The sequence below is a fragment of the Cottoperca gobio genome, chromosome 9, assembly GCF_900634415.1.
Source record: "Cottoperca gobio chromosome 9, fCotGob3.1, whole genome shotgun sequence".
Classification (NCBI taxonomy): Eukaryota; Metazoa; Chordata; class Actinopteri; order Perciformes; family Bovichtidae; genus Cottoperca; species Cottoperca gobio.
In genome coordinates this window covers 22,993,316-23,011,531 of record NC_041363.1, presented here as the reverse complement: position 1 = coordinate 23,011,531, position 18,216 = coordinate 22,993,316, and the positions used below count along the sequence as shown (strand labels likewise).

At 38.5% G+C, this 18,216-nt stretch overlaps 2 protein-coding genes across 7 annotated transcripts in view; both read left to right on the top strand.

The window, feature by feature from the left end:
* LOC115013305 (phospholipid-transporting ATPase ID-like) overlaps positions 1 to 4,637 on the top strand; it is a 46,907-nt gene extending 42,270 nt beyond the window's left edge. For all 4 annotated transcript variants that reach the window (XM_029439508.1, XM_029439510.1, XM_029439507.1 and 1 more), the window contains exons 27-28: positions 887 to 1,017; positions 1,798 to 4,637. In XM_029439508.1, coding sequence (XP_029295368.1) covers positions 887 to 1,017; positions 1,798 to 2,127 — 461 coding nt within the window. In that variant the 3' untranslated portion in view covers positions 2,128 to 4,637. The remainder of the gene's footprint in view (positions 1 to 886; positions 1,018 to 1,797) is intronic.
* Positions 4,638 to 9,287: 4,650 nt separating this feature from the next.
* The window catches only part of dapk1 (death-associated protein kinase 1), a 72,651-nt gene continuing 63,722 nt past the window's right edge, over positions 9,288 to 18,216 (top strand). The window contains exons 1-2 of one of the 3 annotated variants that reach the window (XM_029439394.1): positions 9,288 to 9,460; positions 10,172 to 10,337. In XM_029439394.1, the coding sequence (XP_029295254.1) occupies positions 10,234 to 10,337 (104 nt within the window). In that variant the 5' untranslated portion in view covers positions 9,288 to 9,460; positions 10,172 to 10,233. Of the gene's footprint in view, positions 9,461 to 9,741; positions 9,998 to 10,130; positions 10,338 to 18,216 lie in introns of those variants that run through there. The other 2 variants (XM_029439392.1, XM_029439393.1) reach the window with 2 other exon arrangements.

The following is an 18,216-nucleotide window of genomic DNA, read 5'->3' as shown; positions in this document are numbered from 1 at the left end:
GCACCAAAGGTTTTTGGGATAATCTCACTCTCTGCTCCTTGTGTTTGTCACCAAGGTCATGTAAGCAGTACGGCTTTTTTGGAATATGAACCAAATGTTTCTGTACCACAGGATATAGAAAACTGGCATCAAATGCTTGATATGGTTACCTACAACACATTCTTAGTCTTGTTTACATATTCTTTGAATAATAATGTTCTTAAATTTAGACTTTAAATTCGCTACTTCGTGTCAAGACCAATTTGAACACCGGTGCTTTTGAGAAGTTTTGCTTATTTTGGTAAATAGAAAAAACTATTTTTTTGTAGAAAAACATCACATACATTTTTGTCAGATATAAACAAAGTGGATCCTTTTATGAGTTGACATTGAAATGGCAGTTGTATCTAACATTTCAAACAATATTGTTGGAAAAATATTCTTAAGAATTCTTAAAAGCTTTATCATGCGGTCGGCCCGGGACCTCACCTGGTAGAGCGGGCGATCCATTTACATTACATTGGTTGAGTACTTACCAAAGCGGGTCGGGGTTAGAATCCGACCAATGACCCTTTGCGGCATGTCATCCCCTCTCACCCCTTTCCTAATCTTTAAATATCATCATTAATGGCACAAAAAAGCCCCAAAAAAAAAGTATTCATCTGATATGAGTGCTATGAGTACACTGGCATTTCCTTGCACTTTTTTATTCTACGGATGTTAATTTATTGATTCATCATTTGACTTAATTTTGGGAGAAGTTATCTAGTTTTTATTTATTGCCCCTTTTGATGTTACTTTACGACAATGACCGTTAGAAGATACTGTAGATAGAAAAACTGTCCATAAGTTGTTAGTCAAGTGTACAAATACAAACCTTATATTGTAAATGTGTTTGTTTGTCCAGGAACAGCCCGAAACTCTCTGAACCAGCCCAACATTTGGCTGACTGTCCTCCTCACCTCCATCCTGTGTATCCTTCCTGTGGTTACCTACCGCTTCCTGTTCATTCAGCTCTGCCCGACCATCAATGACAAGGTACCCATGGACTACTCTACACTCACCACCTCACTCTGCATACTTGCTAAGATACAGCTGCACTTGTTATACATGAATTGCTTTGACAATTATCACCTCCCAATTAATTTTTTTATGTTTTCGGGTTTTCCGTCCGTCTGTATGTCCGTCTGTCCCATTCTTATGAACACGATATCTCAGGAACACAGTGAGAGAATTTCTTCAAATGTGCACAAACGTTCACTTGGACTCGAGGGTGAACTAGTTAGCTTTTGGTGGTCAAAAGGTAAAGGTCACTGTGACCTTTATAAATACACATAATTCAAGAATTCATATGCTAATTATGACAGTTCAACTTGCATTGAACTGCTAATATAATAATTCGGCATGTTCAACATCGGTTAAGATTGAATAAATATTTTAGTGCGCGCCAGCTTTAACTCATTGACTTCATGGCAACATTATACTTCTGGTTTACATTCTCCAAAACCAAATTATGAGAACTGTAGTTTCAAAACTTACAGCAATATCCAAATCCAGTAGTATTTACTTGTTCATGTTGGAGGATGTACAATATCCATCCATACAATTATGATTCATTTTTTCAGTTTTTTTTGTGGGTTTTTAGTGCGTGTTCAATCCTGGCTCTCTGACTGCAGCACAGTAGGTTTAGGATAACCACATCAAACCTCTGGCTCCTTGTAGATACCAAATGAATCAAAAAAATGAGTCAGTAGGTGTTAGGATAAGTGTGTCTCTATGCAGCATTTTGAAGCTGTCATTATCTGCCCAAACTTTCAGGTGATGTTCAAGGTGAGACGGGCCAAAGCAACACCTGCCCCTCAGCCTCGCCGCACCCGCATCGGCCGCACCAGCACCCGCCGCTCAGGCTACGCCTTCTCGCACGCGCAGGGCTACGGGGACCTGGTGACATCGGGTCGCTTCCTGCGGCGTCCTGCTTTGTCGCGATCTTCAGGTTTCGCCCAAGTGGGTCGCACCACCACGATATTCAGTCCCATGGGACGATCGGCTGGATACAGCCCGACAGGACGCCCCCAGAACGCAAAGGTCCAGGATGTGGAGGTGACGTCGCTGCAGATGTACAGGACAATCACAAATCCTGCTCTCTGACAGACTGCGGCTTAATTTCAAGATCGAAGATCTGAGAGAAGAAATAATATCAACTGGACAACCGTTGGTGTTTGTACATTTGTTACCATGAAGAACTTGCTTGGGCTTTCCAGAGAACTTCATGTCAAAGATTTCTTTATGATTCGTCTCTTGTCTGCACAATCATCCAAGACGAGGTTTTATAAAGTACGTGAGCATTTTATTTTGTAACAGTTTTATCAAAGGGAACTACAGCAAAATGTGTCGCCACTTGTGATGGATGGCTTTGCTTAGATCATGAGTGTTCATGTAAAACATGCCTCATGCAGAGCCAACAGATGAGAGGTTTCTGGCACTAGAAACAGTAACAGGGTGATTCACTTTCCGATAGGAACAACCACAGAACCAAGGGAAACATTTTGGCTTCATTAGAAGGACAAAGTGTCATCATGTTTACAGACTACCCAGATTTCCTAAACCCTGGGAGTCCAGATGCACAGCAGGGCTTTGTACAGAGGATACAACCAGCCATTTTCCAGCAAAATATTCTTATTTTCGCATAAGAGTATTTGAAATTTACTTTAGATGTCTTTTTTAAAGCGTTTTATTTCGCTATCTTGAAAGCTGTTAGCACTTTGACAGTGGGAGATAGCTCGGTTATGGCAAGAATTTAAAACAATTGCAGGATAATTGGCCCATCCAACTTTTTTTGGAATTAGTTTCTCCCTACAGTATGTTTCGACCACTTTCTGTTCCCTGAAACAATTTCATGCAACTTAAATGAATTTTGGAAATCAAAAATGTTTCTGTGTAGCATATTCTATTTTTGATTTTCACTCAAAACACATTTAAATTACAATCCTCAGAACAACTGTGCAATGAGACATACTTCATACTTAAAGGGTTCAAGTTATAGTTTTATTATTGGTTGGAAAATAACTGGAGATGCACAATATATATCGGGCCGATAATACAAAGCCAAATTGCTTTGATTGACTTAAGAATGTACACAGTTAGACACAATAGGGCGGTATGCCCCTTTAAAGCTGGTTTTATGACCTGCCAATAAACAAGAAGAAGAAGTGCAGCACACTGACTAGAGACCTAAACATGTTGTCCCAGTGTAGACATTTTTCACAGTTTCAAAGGATGACAACATGATTGCGATACAAGTTTGTTGATGTACTTAACTAGAAAAAATACTTTATTGTCAGATAAATCATTTTGATTTTTTAATTGTAACAACTGTGAGCCCTGTTCACGTATTGTACGTAGATATCGTGCAGCATAAATCAGAATGATTTGAAACTACATTTTAAAATAATTTTTATCAGATACTGCATCATATCATATTGAGAAATTATTTCAAAATCATGTATTTGCTTTAGCAACAAGAATGCTGCTGTGTTTGACAATCAACTTGATAGTTAGCAGTATTTCTAATAAAAAATGTTTTATCATGTTTCTCTTTTCACCTTGCTGAAAATATGAGCTAACACAGACTCTGCCGTGTATATATATATATATATATATAAACAAACAAAATCATTCCTATAATATGCAGTGCAGAAACAGCGAGGACAAGAATGTTTGATGGAAGTTAAAAAATGGTGTTAAAAAATATGTTTTATACCCAGTCGCAGACTAGCAATGTTATTATGTGAAGCAAACTTTATATAATCAGGTAGTTTTTGAAATTCCACGTTGGTTGTTTCAGGAGTGACAGCTGGTCCGTCCGTGGCATCCATCTTTAATTTATTATTTGGAGTGTTAAGGTTTAAAGAATAGTCCAAATTGAAATGGTTTTATTATTGTACAATAATAATATTTAATTCCTGCCCATATCTTTTCTTTTCCATGTCTCATGATATCCATGCATAGGCAATTAGAGGTTTAATTTGCTCATCAGATTTTCATCTACACTTGAATTAAAACGATCAAGACGGCCATAAAGTGTAGCGTTTGTATCCAAAACACCTGTTACAGCACGTGATTCAGTCAGTTGTTGCTCAGAAATGAATTTACTCAGCCCACTAACCCTTGTGCTGAACCAAAGATTTTTTTTTCCCCCAGACTTTGTGTGCCGTAGTTTACTCTAAAGTAATAGCTGCTCATCCAACAGTCTGATGCTGCAGGTCCGTGTAGTGAAGCTGGTTTGCACCACTGACAACACCAGTTGTTATTTACTGCAAAGTGTTCTTCATGGAAGTGTCTAAATTCAAAAGTTGAATATTCAGAAGATACTCCATGTTTGTAAAAGTGTTTCTCTAATTGGATCTTTGCCCAAGTGTCTCTTTTTTGTTTGTTTTTATCAAATTATTAATGTTTACAGTGGGGAATGTTCTGGAAGCTATGTTATGTTGCCTTTAGCAAATTCACATGCAGCAGAGCTTTGTCTGCTGTATTAAAGCAGAATAAATAAATTAGGAGTGGCCACTACACAGCCCTCTGCATGTCTTTTTACAGTATTTCTGTGCTACTAAAATAAATTGAAGCCATAATGAAAACTTTGGATATTTATCAGTATATTACTACCATATATATATATATATATATATATATATATATATATATATATATATATATATATATTTAGCCCTAAAGACTGAAGCTGTAACATGAGGGATTTTTGATAACTATTTCTCAAGCATGAAAAAAATCATCTGGTATCTTTCGCTGTGCTCTTCCTGATAACCATTTTGTATAATTTTGTACTTACAAGTTTTTACTGCAATAAAAAGATCTAAAAGATCAACATGTGTTTTCTGGGCTGTCACACATTTTTCAATTAATATCAGATGTACAATTTTCCAATTCTTCATGAATGCATCTGGAGTTGTTCTGTTATTGTCCAGGGCTGAATGCAGAGGTGTTCTTGAAACCCTAAACACAAATACTCTTTGTGGTTGTTGTGTCCCTGTGGGGACCCTGTCACTTTGAACCCCTGGGCCCTTTCAATAATCCATCCATGAATCTACATTTGTTTGATACTGTAGAATAGTAGCTTTGTTCTCTGTAACATTTTGTACAGAGTTGTATGACAAGAAATAGCCTCTCTCCATCTCCAGCATAATCAACTGAAATGAAGTTTAGGTGCACTTTAAACTTCTGATTAACCTGCAAAATGTCCCTAAAGAAATGACTTAAAATACCCTGAAGCTTACTACTATCTACTATATTCGCACTTTCAAGTATCTGTGCACAGGGGCCTGTTTCTTATCATCCATCTACATGCTCATTTCTAACAGAGTTGGAAAAAAGAACTATTTATAATGCTAAAGGTGAAGTAATATTATGTAAAGATGTACAGTCTGTCAGTACAAGTAAAGAAAGATATAATACCAGGGCTGCCACCATTGTACCCCTGAGCAAGGCACGTAACCCCGAGATGCTCCAGGGAGACTATCCCTGTAGTTAGTTCACTGTAAGTCACTCTGGATATTTAATAGCAGATTTTGCTGGTAAAGGTCAAATCTTCACCGTAAAAAAAAAGATATAAGATGAAATACTGTTTGTCATTTTTAGAAACTATGATGTTTAACTTGTCTAAACCAGACAAGGATTTTGCTGTCAGATAGGTGCAGCTTATTGCCAGCAGATGGTGCAATAACCCTTTAAACCACAGCAGTTATATATCTCAGCCAAACAACCCAAGACCATCCTGATGTTTCCAATTATTATTGTGTAATATTGAAAGAATGTCATTGTGCTGACTTATTAGGGCTCGACAGTACACTTTCCTGTTATTGTTAACATACACAAGCAGTAATATGTGCAGTATGTAATATATTGTGATTTATGAGACTGTACTGATCATCATGCTGGCAATTATGTTAAATATGTTGAGGCTGCAGCTATCACTGTTAGTCTTATGCTAGTTATGTAATTGTCTTATCATTATTCTTTATTTATTTGAATAAAGACAAAGAATATAAATAATAAGAGTCTACAGCTATGCTGCGTAGTCTCTGCAGTGCTATGAGCTAAATGTTAGCATGCTGATATTTGCTAGTTTGCACTAAATATCATCAGTTTTACAGGTATATGTTCAGAAACGAATGTAGTGTACAAATTCAAATTTCAACCTAATGATGGAAATTGCAGATCATCCTGTGGAGGACATGAATGTGTACCAAATGTTACGGCAATCCATCTATTAACGTAGTCGAGATGTTTCACAGAATGAGGGGAGACTTGGATCTGCTGGTGGCACTAGAGGAAATGTTAGGGAATCACCAAAGTCAGTTGGATTCATCCTCTGGTGAGCATGAATGTCTGTACAAAATTCCTTCCATCCCCATGCTCTTAAAATAGCTGGGAAAAAAATCTGTCCTTCAGGTTGTAGGCAAAAACTGTGAAGGCAGAAATCATTTCATTTGCCTCTTCTTCAGATACTATGTGTCAGTATTGCAGATTTCTTTATCAAGTGCACAATTATTTGGTTCATCTGCTCCACTAAAACGGATGGACAAATTATTCCCACTCTAAAAGCTCTGTGTGAATCTCAACATCACAGCCTCTTTAGAGCTGAGTGTGTTCAGCCCCCTACACTACACTAATATTGGAATTTAAACTCTTACAGCTCTTACTTACCATGGTTTATCCCCCCGTAGTAATGTGTCTTAACAATTTTGATATCTTATTAATCGTTTAAGTTATTAAACAAGCAAAAATGCCAAACATTTGATGTTTCCAGCTTCTCCAATGTGAGGATTTGCTTCTTTTAAAGTATGCAATCGGAAAACCATCATCATCAGCACCCAATAGTTAAATGGAAAACTAAACATAGTTTGCTGACGATGACCCAAAGGTCATCGTCAGCAACAGTTTGGTGGCCTGAGAAATAAAATATTTATTTAGTCTGTTAGACCTGGCCGGGTTTTTAAAAAAGGGGACACTGCAAAATATCTCGAGTGTTAGAAATTGCTCTTTAGACTGTTGGTCTTCACCAGCATTTACTTAAGTACTGTACTTATTTACACATTTAAGCGCTTTACTTGAGCTTTCCTATTTCTTGCTACTTTATACTTCTACTCTATTACATTTCAGAAGGAAATCTTTTACTTTTTACTGCAGTGCATGTCAGCTTAGGTTAGTTTCAGATTGAGAGTTTACGCATAAATCACACGATGAGCTTATAAAATATCATACTTTTTTAATAGATTATTAAACTACCCAACTGTATAAAATTCTTAAAATATGCTCCAACTACAAAAGATCTAAAAGATCAATTGACAGATTATTCAGTAATGAAAATAATAACTATAGCTGCAGCTGCTCTCATAGATCTCATGACTTTACTGTGTGCAAACACATCACATATGATGGTAACACCATTTTGCACTTCACCTTGGCTGAGCATGGACAATACAAATCAAAGTCATAATGACTCTCGGAGAGTGAAAGGTCGGTAGGGGCCTCCTGCTCTAATTTCTAAGGTTTTTTTCTCAGTAAATTCACCAGGGTGTAACCTGCCTCTTTCCCATTGCATGCTGGGATAGGCTCCAGCCCCCCGCAGCCCTGAAGGGGATAAGCAGCTTAGAAAACGGCCTGATAGATAACTGGATGGATCATTTATTCTCACACCTAGAGATCATCGGGGATGAAGAGGATGTTTTACCCCCACCAAACTATCATAAGGTGCAGTCTAAGAAAGAAAAACCTGGCTCATGTATGCTGTATTTACAATTTGCTTATAGTTTTTTAGACAAGTGTAATGACTGTGCTCTTTGGTGGGGAAGACAAAAGTTAAAAAAAGAAGAAAGGTTCAAGACAATCTTCTGGAAAATAGTTTAAACAAGCCTTAAATCAGATGCCTCTTTCATTGGGGAATTCTAAAAACATCTGATTGGAGGCTTTTTAAATATTTGCCAGAGGCAAATACTGAAATGTGGTACTGCATCTTGTTTGGTGTACTTTTAGTATATTTTTCCCTTTACATTTTGACACTTGAGCAAGAGAGAATGTGTAAGAAAGTGAGAGTCCGGCCAAAGTACAATGCTCAGAATATCTTCAAAAATGTAGCACAGTGCAGATTCTGCATTAATTGACTTAACGCTCAAAACTCTTTGCCTCTTCTATATTTAGAGACATATTAAGAGACTAAAATTCAAAAGTTGGATGCCTTTTTAAAAACTTTGACTTAAGTCAAACAGTGAAGTTAAAAGCTAAAGTGAACTTACATGTTGGACCTAAATTTCCTTTTTGCATTAATCTGATCTTGAAATTGTATGGTCTAACAATGCTCTCTATTGTGGCAAATATCACACATTGACAGTCAAACTTGTTTATTTTCTATATATAATTATAAACTTTATTTAAAAAAATCTCTTAAAAAACAAACTTTGAAGACATGCCTCCTTCAAAGGAATATTGTAGACACAATTGTCAGATGATTTGTAGTTTATAAATATCTTTGTAATTTTATAAATAGGCCTGTGTTTTTTACAGTTCAAATTGTGTATTTTTGTTTTTTTACTTATATTTGTATATTTGGTCATTTATCTTATTTGCTTTTGGTGTAATTTTTCTTTCCCTCTCTGTAGTGTTGTTTGTTGTGTAATATTACTGTTGTTTCTATAAAGTTATTTTAAAAAAAAGAAGGCTCATGTCATCACACAATTGCCACAACAGAACTAATTTCATGAACGAATGGATAAAAAAGTAAAAATCTAATGAAACAATACAAATATGTGGTGAATGTTTGTGTGATTCTTAGATTTTGGTTAATGGGAATGAATAGATATTACTGTGATTTGATTTGCTGCGTGGTCAAACTTGGTTAAGCATGTGTGTTCATTAGACTCGCCTTAAAATAACTCATATGTGCTTGGTGCATATAAGTTTTTCCAAACTAAATTAAATAATAAATAAATATATTACACAAATGATCTTCTGAACTGTGATTAAAATAAAAGTGAAAGCTCTACTGCCCTCCTGCGACTGAAGCAGCTCCTTCAACTGACACACGATGATGCTGCATTTACTGCCTGTAAAAATGCGGTAATTAAGGCTTTCTCGTTAGAAACTAAGATTTTGCTACAATTTTTGGAGGAAAGAAAACCCCTAGCTCTTCCAGTATATATATAATATGTTTACATTTGTGTTATACCAGTGTTAGCCTTATTAAGCATACGATAAAACCGATAGAACTGGTCGCTCGGACGTAAATTTCCCAAATCTCCCATAGACCTTGAAGGCAACACAAGGACCAGACTGCCTCACATTGTTAACGTTGATTTCTCCCGTTCAAGCCAGCATTTTTGTCTTCCTTGAGCCAAACCGGGGTCACAGGCTCCCACAAAACGCATGATATCTCGGCTACGTTTGGCAGCGGGACACACACCGGCAAACTGTAAGACACTTTACAGTGAATTCATACAATTTTAGTCAGATGTCGGCATCAAGAAAGAGCCAGTAACGCTCCGTAAATACAAGCTAACGTTAATGTTCACGATTCTGAATATTTCATATACAGGGGCGGCGGGTCATTGTTTTAATTTAGGAAAAGCTCAAATGTTCGGCTTTTAATTTGGGTTTTTAGGGGTGTGACTTTTTAAGTGCACAGTTAAACTGTGTTAAACACCTGTCCAGGTCCTCTCAGGTCATTATTTAAAGAAGATATGACTTTACTCAGCAGTCATTTTTTTTCTCCTGCTGGACTGAAAGGAGGAGGCTAGCGTGTTTCCCATGGCTACACCAAGCTTTCACGAGGGGGTTATTTGCATTCCTAACCAGCCGTTGGTGACATAATTATAGTTATATTACTAGTATCTTTAAAACTGGCAGTTGTTATATGGCACCATTATTCAAACAAGTGCCCGGGAAAATAAAAGAGATGGTAGGGACCGGGAGGAAAGATCAGCTCCAGGAGTCGTGACGTCGCCCCGAGGTGCAGGTTCATTACTCCGTCAGTTAGGTTTCCTTTTGTTGACTGAACGCCCACCTTTTCCAGCCAGGTTTCATAGTCGAGGTTTAATGGTTTATCCCCCCTTGTTGATGTTTTTTCCCACTTGGTTTGGAAGCTCTGACATGAGGAGGATTGTTTGGCTGTAACCCTGCCCAGACCGGAGGCTGCTGGTAGGGATGGTGCCGCTGTGAAGAGCCGGTGTGCCGTTTGCGGAGGACATGCCTGCGGTCGGAGGAAAAGTGAGGAAGTGCCTGGACAACATGACTGTTTTCAACCCAGAAAATGTTGAGGAATTTTACGTAATTGGAGACGAGCTGGGGAGGTAAGTTTTTTTAATTTATTGAGAGCTATTCTTATTCCTAATGCGTATGAACTTCCCCTTGTTCATGGTAGAGGTGTGAGAGGGAGGGTGGGGAAAATACCTGATTTTCATCTCAAAATGTATATATGATTATACTTAGCATTTTAACCCATCTATCCAAGTGTTCATATAGTAGTCCTCAATATATGTTGTCATGCCATTCTGCAGTCACTAATACAGATGGATTTAAAACGCATACACTGATGCATGCTCTCATTCAAGCATGCTCGCATACTATGCCTGTGAGTCGACCCTAGGACATGCATCCCCCCACTGTGAGTGCGTCTGATTAATGCAGTCCATAATGCATCATTGTCAGTGATGAAGAGGCTAGCGTCTGTTACAGTTGCTGCCTCTTCCTGGAGATTTATTGCAGGAGTGAGCCAGACGGTATCATTGTACATCTTTACAGGGAGGGAGAGGATTTACATTGTGGCACAGCCTGCTTTCATTTCATCCAGACTGCGTTATGTCAAAGGTGAAAGCTTGACAATGGGGATAAAGAGGTTGAGTGAAGACGAAACAATTTGCCAAGACAGGTGTTTTGGTTCCTCTGGTTGTTTTTCTTTTTGTCTGGAAAGTTGCTTAAATGACAAAGCAGGGTAGTAACATTAAGGCTGAAAACCGAGTGAGATCCTTAATTTTCTGTGTTGTTCTGTTAAATATGAAATACACAGTGTTAAAACTTGTAACAGTCTTGATTTTGGTTTAATTTGACTGCTGCATAGATTAAAAACTACATTGTAAAGGTAAAAATAACACAAGCCAGGGTGCATTTATCATCACAGTCTTCTCAAATGACTGTCAGAAACATGGAAATGGATCTCCGTGAGTTTCTGGTTATCAAAGTGACACATGTACTCCATGTTGGTAATAATCAACCAATTGTTTTCTGCTCTCCAGGGCTTGTCTGGCAACACTGCTTCTCCTATTAGCGCTCACCTACCAGCACTGTAGGGGAAAGCTAAAGTTGCTGTAGCTGCTTTACTATGCTACTTTGGTAATAGAGACGATTGGGGAGCTTTGTGTAATGGGATTGGATTTCTGGCTTTTGGTAAAGAGACGGCTATGCGAGTGTGATAGTCTCATTTGGTCATCGTTCCAACACCAGGATCCATTCTCTTTTAGTAGTCTGATTAGGAGAGCAAAGACTTTAAATTGGGTTGTCTGCCCTTGTAGTGCAATAACCACGGCTATTTCAACACTTGGAGTGTTGAAATATGGTAAACATTTGCTGTTCATGTAATAAGGGCATCAATGCAAGCTGGTATTTTGAGTGCGCTCTATTGCCTAAGTCTGTTTTTTGGATGGATTTATCGATAATTTCTTTGAGACAGAATAATTATGCATGATTTAGGGGAGCTCAAGCCTACTGCATGAGATGGAAAAAGACATTTAGTCCAGCTTTTGTTAGCCTGGTTAATCTATAAAAACTACACTTGATTCAGTTGATATTCAGTATTACATTACAGTTCATTTAGCTGACTTATCAGCCTACATTTAATAACACATGTGATAAAAATTTTTCTCTTAGGTTAGGGAGACGTCTTTTTTAGCATCTAACTTGACACAAAGTTTACAGCTATATTTTCTAACTACCCCCAAATACCACTACAGACACTGCTAAATGTGACTTAAGGATTCTTTTTACTTCTGGGTAACTTATAAATGAATGAAACACACAAGTGGTGCGGGAACAGGTGGCTTTATATAGCAGTTTGGGGGAAACTGTGACAGTTGTACATGCCAGGTTTAGAATGTTTTTTTCATAAGAAAATTCAAATGTATGAATCCTGAGCTGTGTTTACAAAACGTTAAAGTATGTTCTTGCATACATTAACTTGGATGAACTTTGGATAAAAAAACTGGTGAGTCTGTCTATTCATTGGCTAGATTACAGCGGCATGACCTGCACTGTAATGCTTTGCACGCTTAAAGACAGAGAGGCTTTTGATCTGACTGTACTCCAGTCAGGACTCTGGCTGGAATTGGAATGAGGCCCAATTTGGTTTGGCAAAATGAGAAAATGGCAAATCACCCAAGCAGGGACTTTATCCTTTCACTGACACTGATACTGCCTGCTTTATTTTGCATGCATGGTGGAACCGAATCCTGGTGAAGCCAAGCATCTAAGCTTTGTTCGTATCTAGCTACAGTGAGCATGCAGGCTCGGTATAATGAGGAAGATGTGTAACGCATATTTTAGAGTGTAGTGTCTGATCCTCGCTCAAAAGTCTATCCACAGCCCCTGGAACAGCACCTGCTCAGGCTGAAGTCTTCACTTTCCACAGTGATGGATTCATCAGACCTTAATTTAACAGCCTTATGACCTGGACCAGTCTTTCTCCCCCTTGTCAATGTGGTGTGTGAATATATGTGGGATAACTAGCCAGATTATTTTACCAGAGGTGCAGAAGGTAACTTGGGGAACTTGAATTATTGGAAGAGCAAAATACAGGGAATTGCTGGAGTTGCAGCGCGTTAACTGTTGAGCCTCCAGGCGAGACATCAAGTTGTTACCTGCAGAGCTGCATTAAAGAAAGTATGATAATCCTTGGAAAATGGCACCAGTCGTCAAATTCTCCCTTTTGAACTGTGGCCAGTTAGTATCTCATCCCAGCTGTGTTTTTAAAGGGCTCCTGATAGAAATGGCCACTGCTGCTGTTCTCCTCCAGACCTCTTCTCTCCAATAAGCAAAGCACTGACCATATCTGTGCTCAGTTGATCCCTCTAATTGCCTCACAGATTGGTGGAAAATTCACACTTTAGGGCAGAGATCAGCGGGGAATAACTGAAGATATCACGGTTACTGGCATCTAAAAGGATCTCCCATTTGATACCTCCTCAAAATGATGGTTAAGTGAAGGGAGAAGCATCGTTGAAGTGTCTAAGAGTTTAATAGTACTGGTGTGTTGCCTGGCTGTCTAACCTGCAGGGATAAAAACACATCTATCAGGGTTTAGGGCCTCCTAAGCCTGCAGTTGAGAAATAGCAGCACGTTGAAGGGCATGTATTTGTTTTCCAGCAGTCAATACCTTGTGCTAAAGCTAAATGATTAAGTTGACTAATCGATTGATGGATTAGTTGATGAACAAAAGAATAATTGCCAACTGTTTTGATAATTTATGGTTTAAATCATTTTAAAGGAAAAATAGCGTCTTGATTATGAAGATTTTCAGTTTAATATCACTGTAAATGTTTTTTATTTTTATTTTGGTCGGAATAAAAAAATAAGATGTTTTAAAATGTCATTCCGGGATCTGGGAAACCATGAAAAAAATGTTTTCTTTTGATATTTCATAGACTAAATGATTGATCTATTAATCGAGGGAATACTCAGCAAATTAATCATTGAAAAAATCATTAGTTGCATCTCTAATATATCTACATATTACCAATGTCATACCAAAGAAGACAAGTATTCAGTGTTTACCATATAATTGTACTGCCATGAGTGCTTTTAAAACATCTTTTACACCATAATTTGACAGAAAAACTGATCTGAAACTCGTACTATTTAAATTCTAATGTGGCCGAGCAACTCTCAGGTGACCTTCTCCTGTTGTTTGAGGACGAGGGAAATCTGGGACACCGTACAGCCTTTACAATCGAGTGCTTTTCCATTGCTGTCAACAGTAGAGAAACCCCCATCATGTCAGCAGTAAACAACACTGAATAGCTGATATCTGATCCTTCATACGAGGCATAGAATATCACAACAGTCTAAAATATCAACAAACCTTTATATTGGTCTGACCATAGAGTGCAATCATTTAGGATTACCACAGCTCGATGATTCTTCAACAAAACGTCAAAGTCTGCATGAAGAAACGGGCTGATGGGTCATGTGAGTTGAGTTGAGTTTTTTTTCTTCTTCAGTTTCCATGTTGTCATTTGTTTGGAGACCCACTGACTCAGCTGCTTTCTGGCTGACTTGGAGAGAGAAACATTAACTAAGACATTCGCTGACTGTAGAATATATTTGGTTTTATGCCTTTCATCTTGTCCACAGGGCAGTTTTACACTTTGCATATTTGTGCCGTGCTCTGCCTCTATCATTAGTGTGCATTAATCTGACCGCTGTGTGGCTCTCTACAGCGCCCTCCTTTTGTGTCTATATTATGTGTGTGTGTGTGTGTGTGTGTGTGTGTGTGTGTGTGTGTGTGTGTGTGTGTGTGTGTGTGTGTGTGTGTGTGTGTGTGTGTGTGTGTGTGTGTGTGTGTGTGTGTGTGTGGGTGTGTGTGTGGGTGGGTGGGTGGGTGGGTGGGTGGGTGGGTGTGGCTGCCATTAGTAGAGGAGGAGGGGGTTGGTGGATGTCAGAAGGGATTCTGCAATGCAAATGAACATAAAAGCATTAAACTTGAGCTACATTTGGGTTCTTCCTCAGTAAAAAGCACCCCAAAGACAAATTTCTGTGAATACCAAATAGGATTATCCACATGGGCTCCTGTATTAAATGGTGATTAAAAATGTAGAAAAATAATTCCCTCAAGAAACTGCTGGTCTCTATGCAGACCATTAAAATAAATAAAACTACAGAAGATTCACTATAGCAAACTGTGACATCCTTTTTTACTAACACACCAGCACCGGCTAATGCCATGCACACACTCGATGCAGACTGTACCCCAGCTACTGACCTAGATTTACCCCCCTACCCTGGATTGCATTATTGGGTGGAGGGGCTGTCTGGGTAGCAGGAGTGTCCTTGATGGGGCCTGCCACTCACTCACCCTCCCTAACGCACCCCCCTCGACCCCAGGGAGCGGCAGCGCCGTCGCATGAATGCAGTGTTACCAAGGGTCCAAGGCTTTAAGTACATTAGATCAAGGTTATTGTATCATTCAATCATTAATACAATCTTAATGTTTATAACAGCTTTGATTAGAGGTAGTTTTATAAAGATAGAAAAAGAGGAAATGCAGAGTTTACACAATGTGACTGAATTATGTCATACTGTAGCAGTTCCTATTTTGACCCCCATTTGAATAAAACAGTTGTGAGGATTGTCACCTTCCTTTTTAAGTTGATACCCATTTTGCCTAGAGCTACTGGAGATGTATGAAACTTAATAGCGATTTAACCTGTTCCCTTTTCATGTCTATTAGATCCCACCCTTAGACAAAATCCTGAAGCTCAGAAGAGGAGGCGATAAGCTTTAAATTTCTCCTGTAATTTAGCAGTGATCACATGGTACTGGAGATGTTGAAAAAATACCTACCTAATGTATGTATGTATGTATGTATGTATGTATGTATGTATTGTTGGCATCAGATTTAGAGAATTTATAATATGGAAAAATGCCATTGATAACAACCATGGTAGGATAACACCACAAAGACATATCTTTCTTTGGTTGCCACCTTCCTGCATGTATTTACATTTTAGTCATTTAGTATTACAAACTTATCTACAACACTAAGTGCAAAAGCACAGCAAGCTTCAGTCTGTATCACCAACATTATGCAGCAGTAGTAAGGAGTGGGTGTGTCAGAGAGGCATGATGGTATTCCAGTGACTTCAAGATCACGATGCAAGAGAGAAGTGCTAGAAAAATAAATAAATAGGGAAAGAGCTAATAAGTTTGTTTTACTTGAACATGAGTGTCTAGAAGTAGGAATCAGATTTTCTTGCTCTCTATGTCTTTGTCTCAAAGGCCAGTTTGTCCATCTCTGCCTCCATGATTTAAGCCTTGTGATTGTTTCAGTCACACTCCTCAAATTGCGGTCAGCTCACAAGTCAAATTGAAATCTGACTCACTTGGAATGTCCTCGAGGAGCGTAATGAGTTATTTTCAATTAATCTCTGCAGTCAATGAAGGATAATTGGATCCCTGCCAACTGTGTTAGCGGGTGAATGGTGTGTGTGTGTGTGTGTGTGTGTGTGTGTGTGTGTGTGTGTGTGTGTGTGTGTGTGTGTGTGTGTGTGTGTGTGTGTGTGTGTGTGTGTGTGTGTGTGTGTGTGTGTGTGTGTGTGTGTGTGTGTGTGTGTGGAGGAGAGCTACAACCCTTTTGTGATCAATTAGGAGAGATCTGCGGTCAGTGAAGCTTGGAAACTGAGGGGCTATAATCATCGTGGAAAAAGACAACTTTCCCCTATTTTGTCTTTCATCCTTGTTGTATTACTTCTGCACTCTTGTTAATACTCTGTCTCACTGCCACAAGCTCTTTTCACCTGCAATTAACAATAATAAATCTGATGAATGTACAGAAGTAAACTGTACCTACTTTACGTTTACATGGAGCCTTTTAGTCCAAAAATAGTCTTCTGTTTGTGAAGGGGTGGTGTAAACATTTTACATTACATTCAAAATATGTAAGTTTGTTATGTAACACTCCTTCCCATGTGTACATGTTTTGGAATATCTATTCTCTTATCACAAATGCTCGCCCACTTAAGTTGAAGAAATTTCTCTGGGAAGGTGCAGGCAGCGCTTGATGTCAGACTATATTTACTTGCAAACATGAAGCAGCTTGTGATATGCCACTATTAAACTTGATTTCATAACTTTAAATGGTGACCAATTAGATATAAACAAATGCAAACCGTATGTATTTTTCTGTTTATCCGCTGTCTTTCTCTGAAATGCATGGAAGGTGATGCTTTTTGTGTTACTAGAAGCAGCAGCAGCTTGTTTGTGTTGAATAAATGTAAAATGTTCTGGGTAGGTAGCATGAGCAGTGATAGTGACGGTAATAATGATGGCCTTGTACAGGACCAGAGCTTAGTCTATAGGATGTTGGATGTTGTACTGTATGTCTGTTTGTCTGTATACATGCATCAGAATTCATATAGGTTTGTTATGGAATGTTGAAAACAAAATGTCATCCGACAACAGTATTAGGCCTACAAGCAAATTCACCTGTCAGAGTACATGCATACTACAAGCTGAATATACTACAACACATCCCTCTGCTGTCCCACTTCATGTTTTGTTTTCCATGTCTTTGTTTGATTATTAACAAACCTTATAAACAAGGAAGCAACACCTTCACATTTTCCATGCATGCAACTTTAAAGTTCACAAGTTTTGACACACTGTGGTAGAAGTGTTTTATGTGTCTTCATGTTAACACTTTAAAAAGCCCTTTGCTGCCTCTACACTCTCTGATGGATGAAATGTTTTTTTTTTTTTGCAAGGGTATATTTGCACCCAAGATAATTTAAAGCACTATGAACTATGATCAGCCCCCAGAGGGATTAAAGATCATTGTTGAAATATGCTCTCAAGGCTTAACGTATGACTGTTGTAAGCATCGATATATTAACTAAAGCCTCAGTCTGGCTCAAGCTTGTCTGGCTGGAGAAGCGTAGACTGAATGACTGGTTCTGCCTGCTGTCTTGCTGTAACTACAGCAGGGCAAAAGCTTGAATTTCTCCTCTTGAGGTCATTTAAACAACATGATCTGTACTGAGCATCAAGTTTTAGCCATATTCAAATTGTGATTCTAATTTGAAGCATTATGTGTGATTTTGGGGCATGGTAATGTTACGGTTAGTTGCTGAGGTGTTCTCTGAGAACCTCGTTGCTCATTCAGGTGATACACTTAATTTGTCGAATTCCCCGTCTTTGTTTGGCACATGTTTCCAGCTTCGATGACGGTATACATCACCTATCTGTATTGTGTTGGACTTTGTCTAGCCCTGTTTGGGACTGCCTCATCTACTAAATGACCAAATGGGGCTCAAAATAGTCAATAGTTTCTGCCCGACGTTTGATCAAATGTTATTAATGTTATGATAACAAAAGCATGTAGTGTGTTCAGCCAACTCACTCAATCTGGTTACTTACCTACCAACCAACCAACCTAGGGTGCGAAATAAAGCTAATCATGGCCAC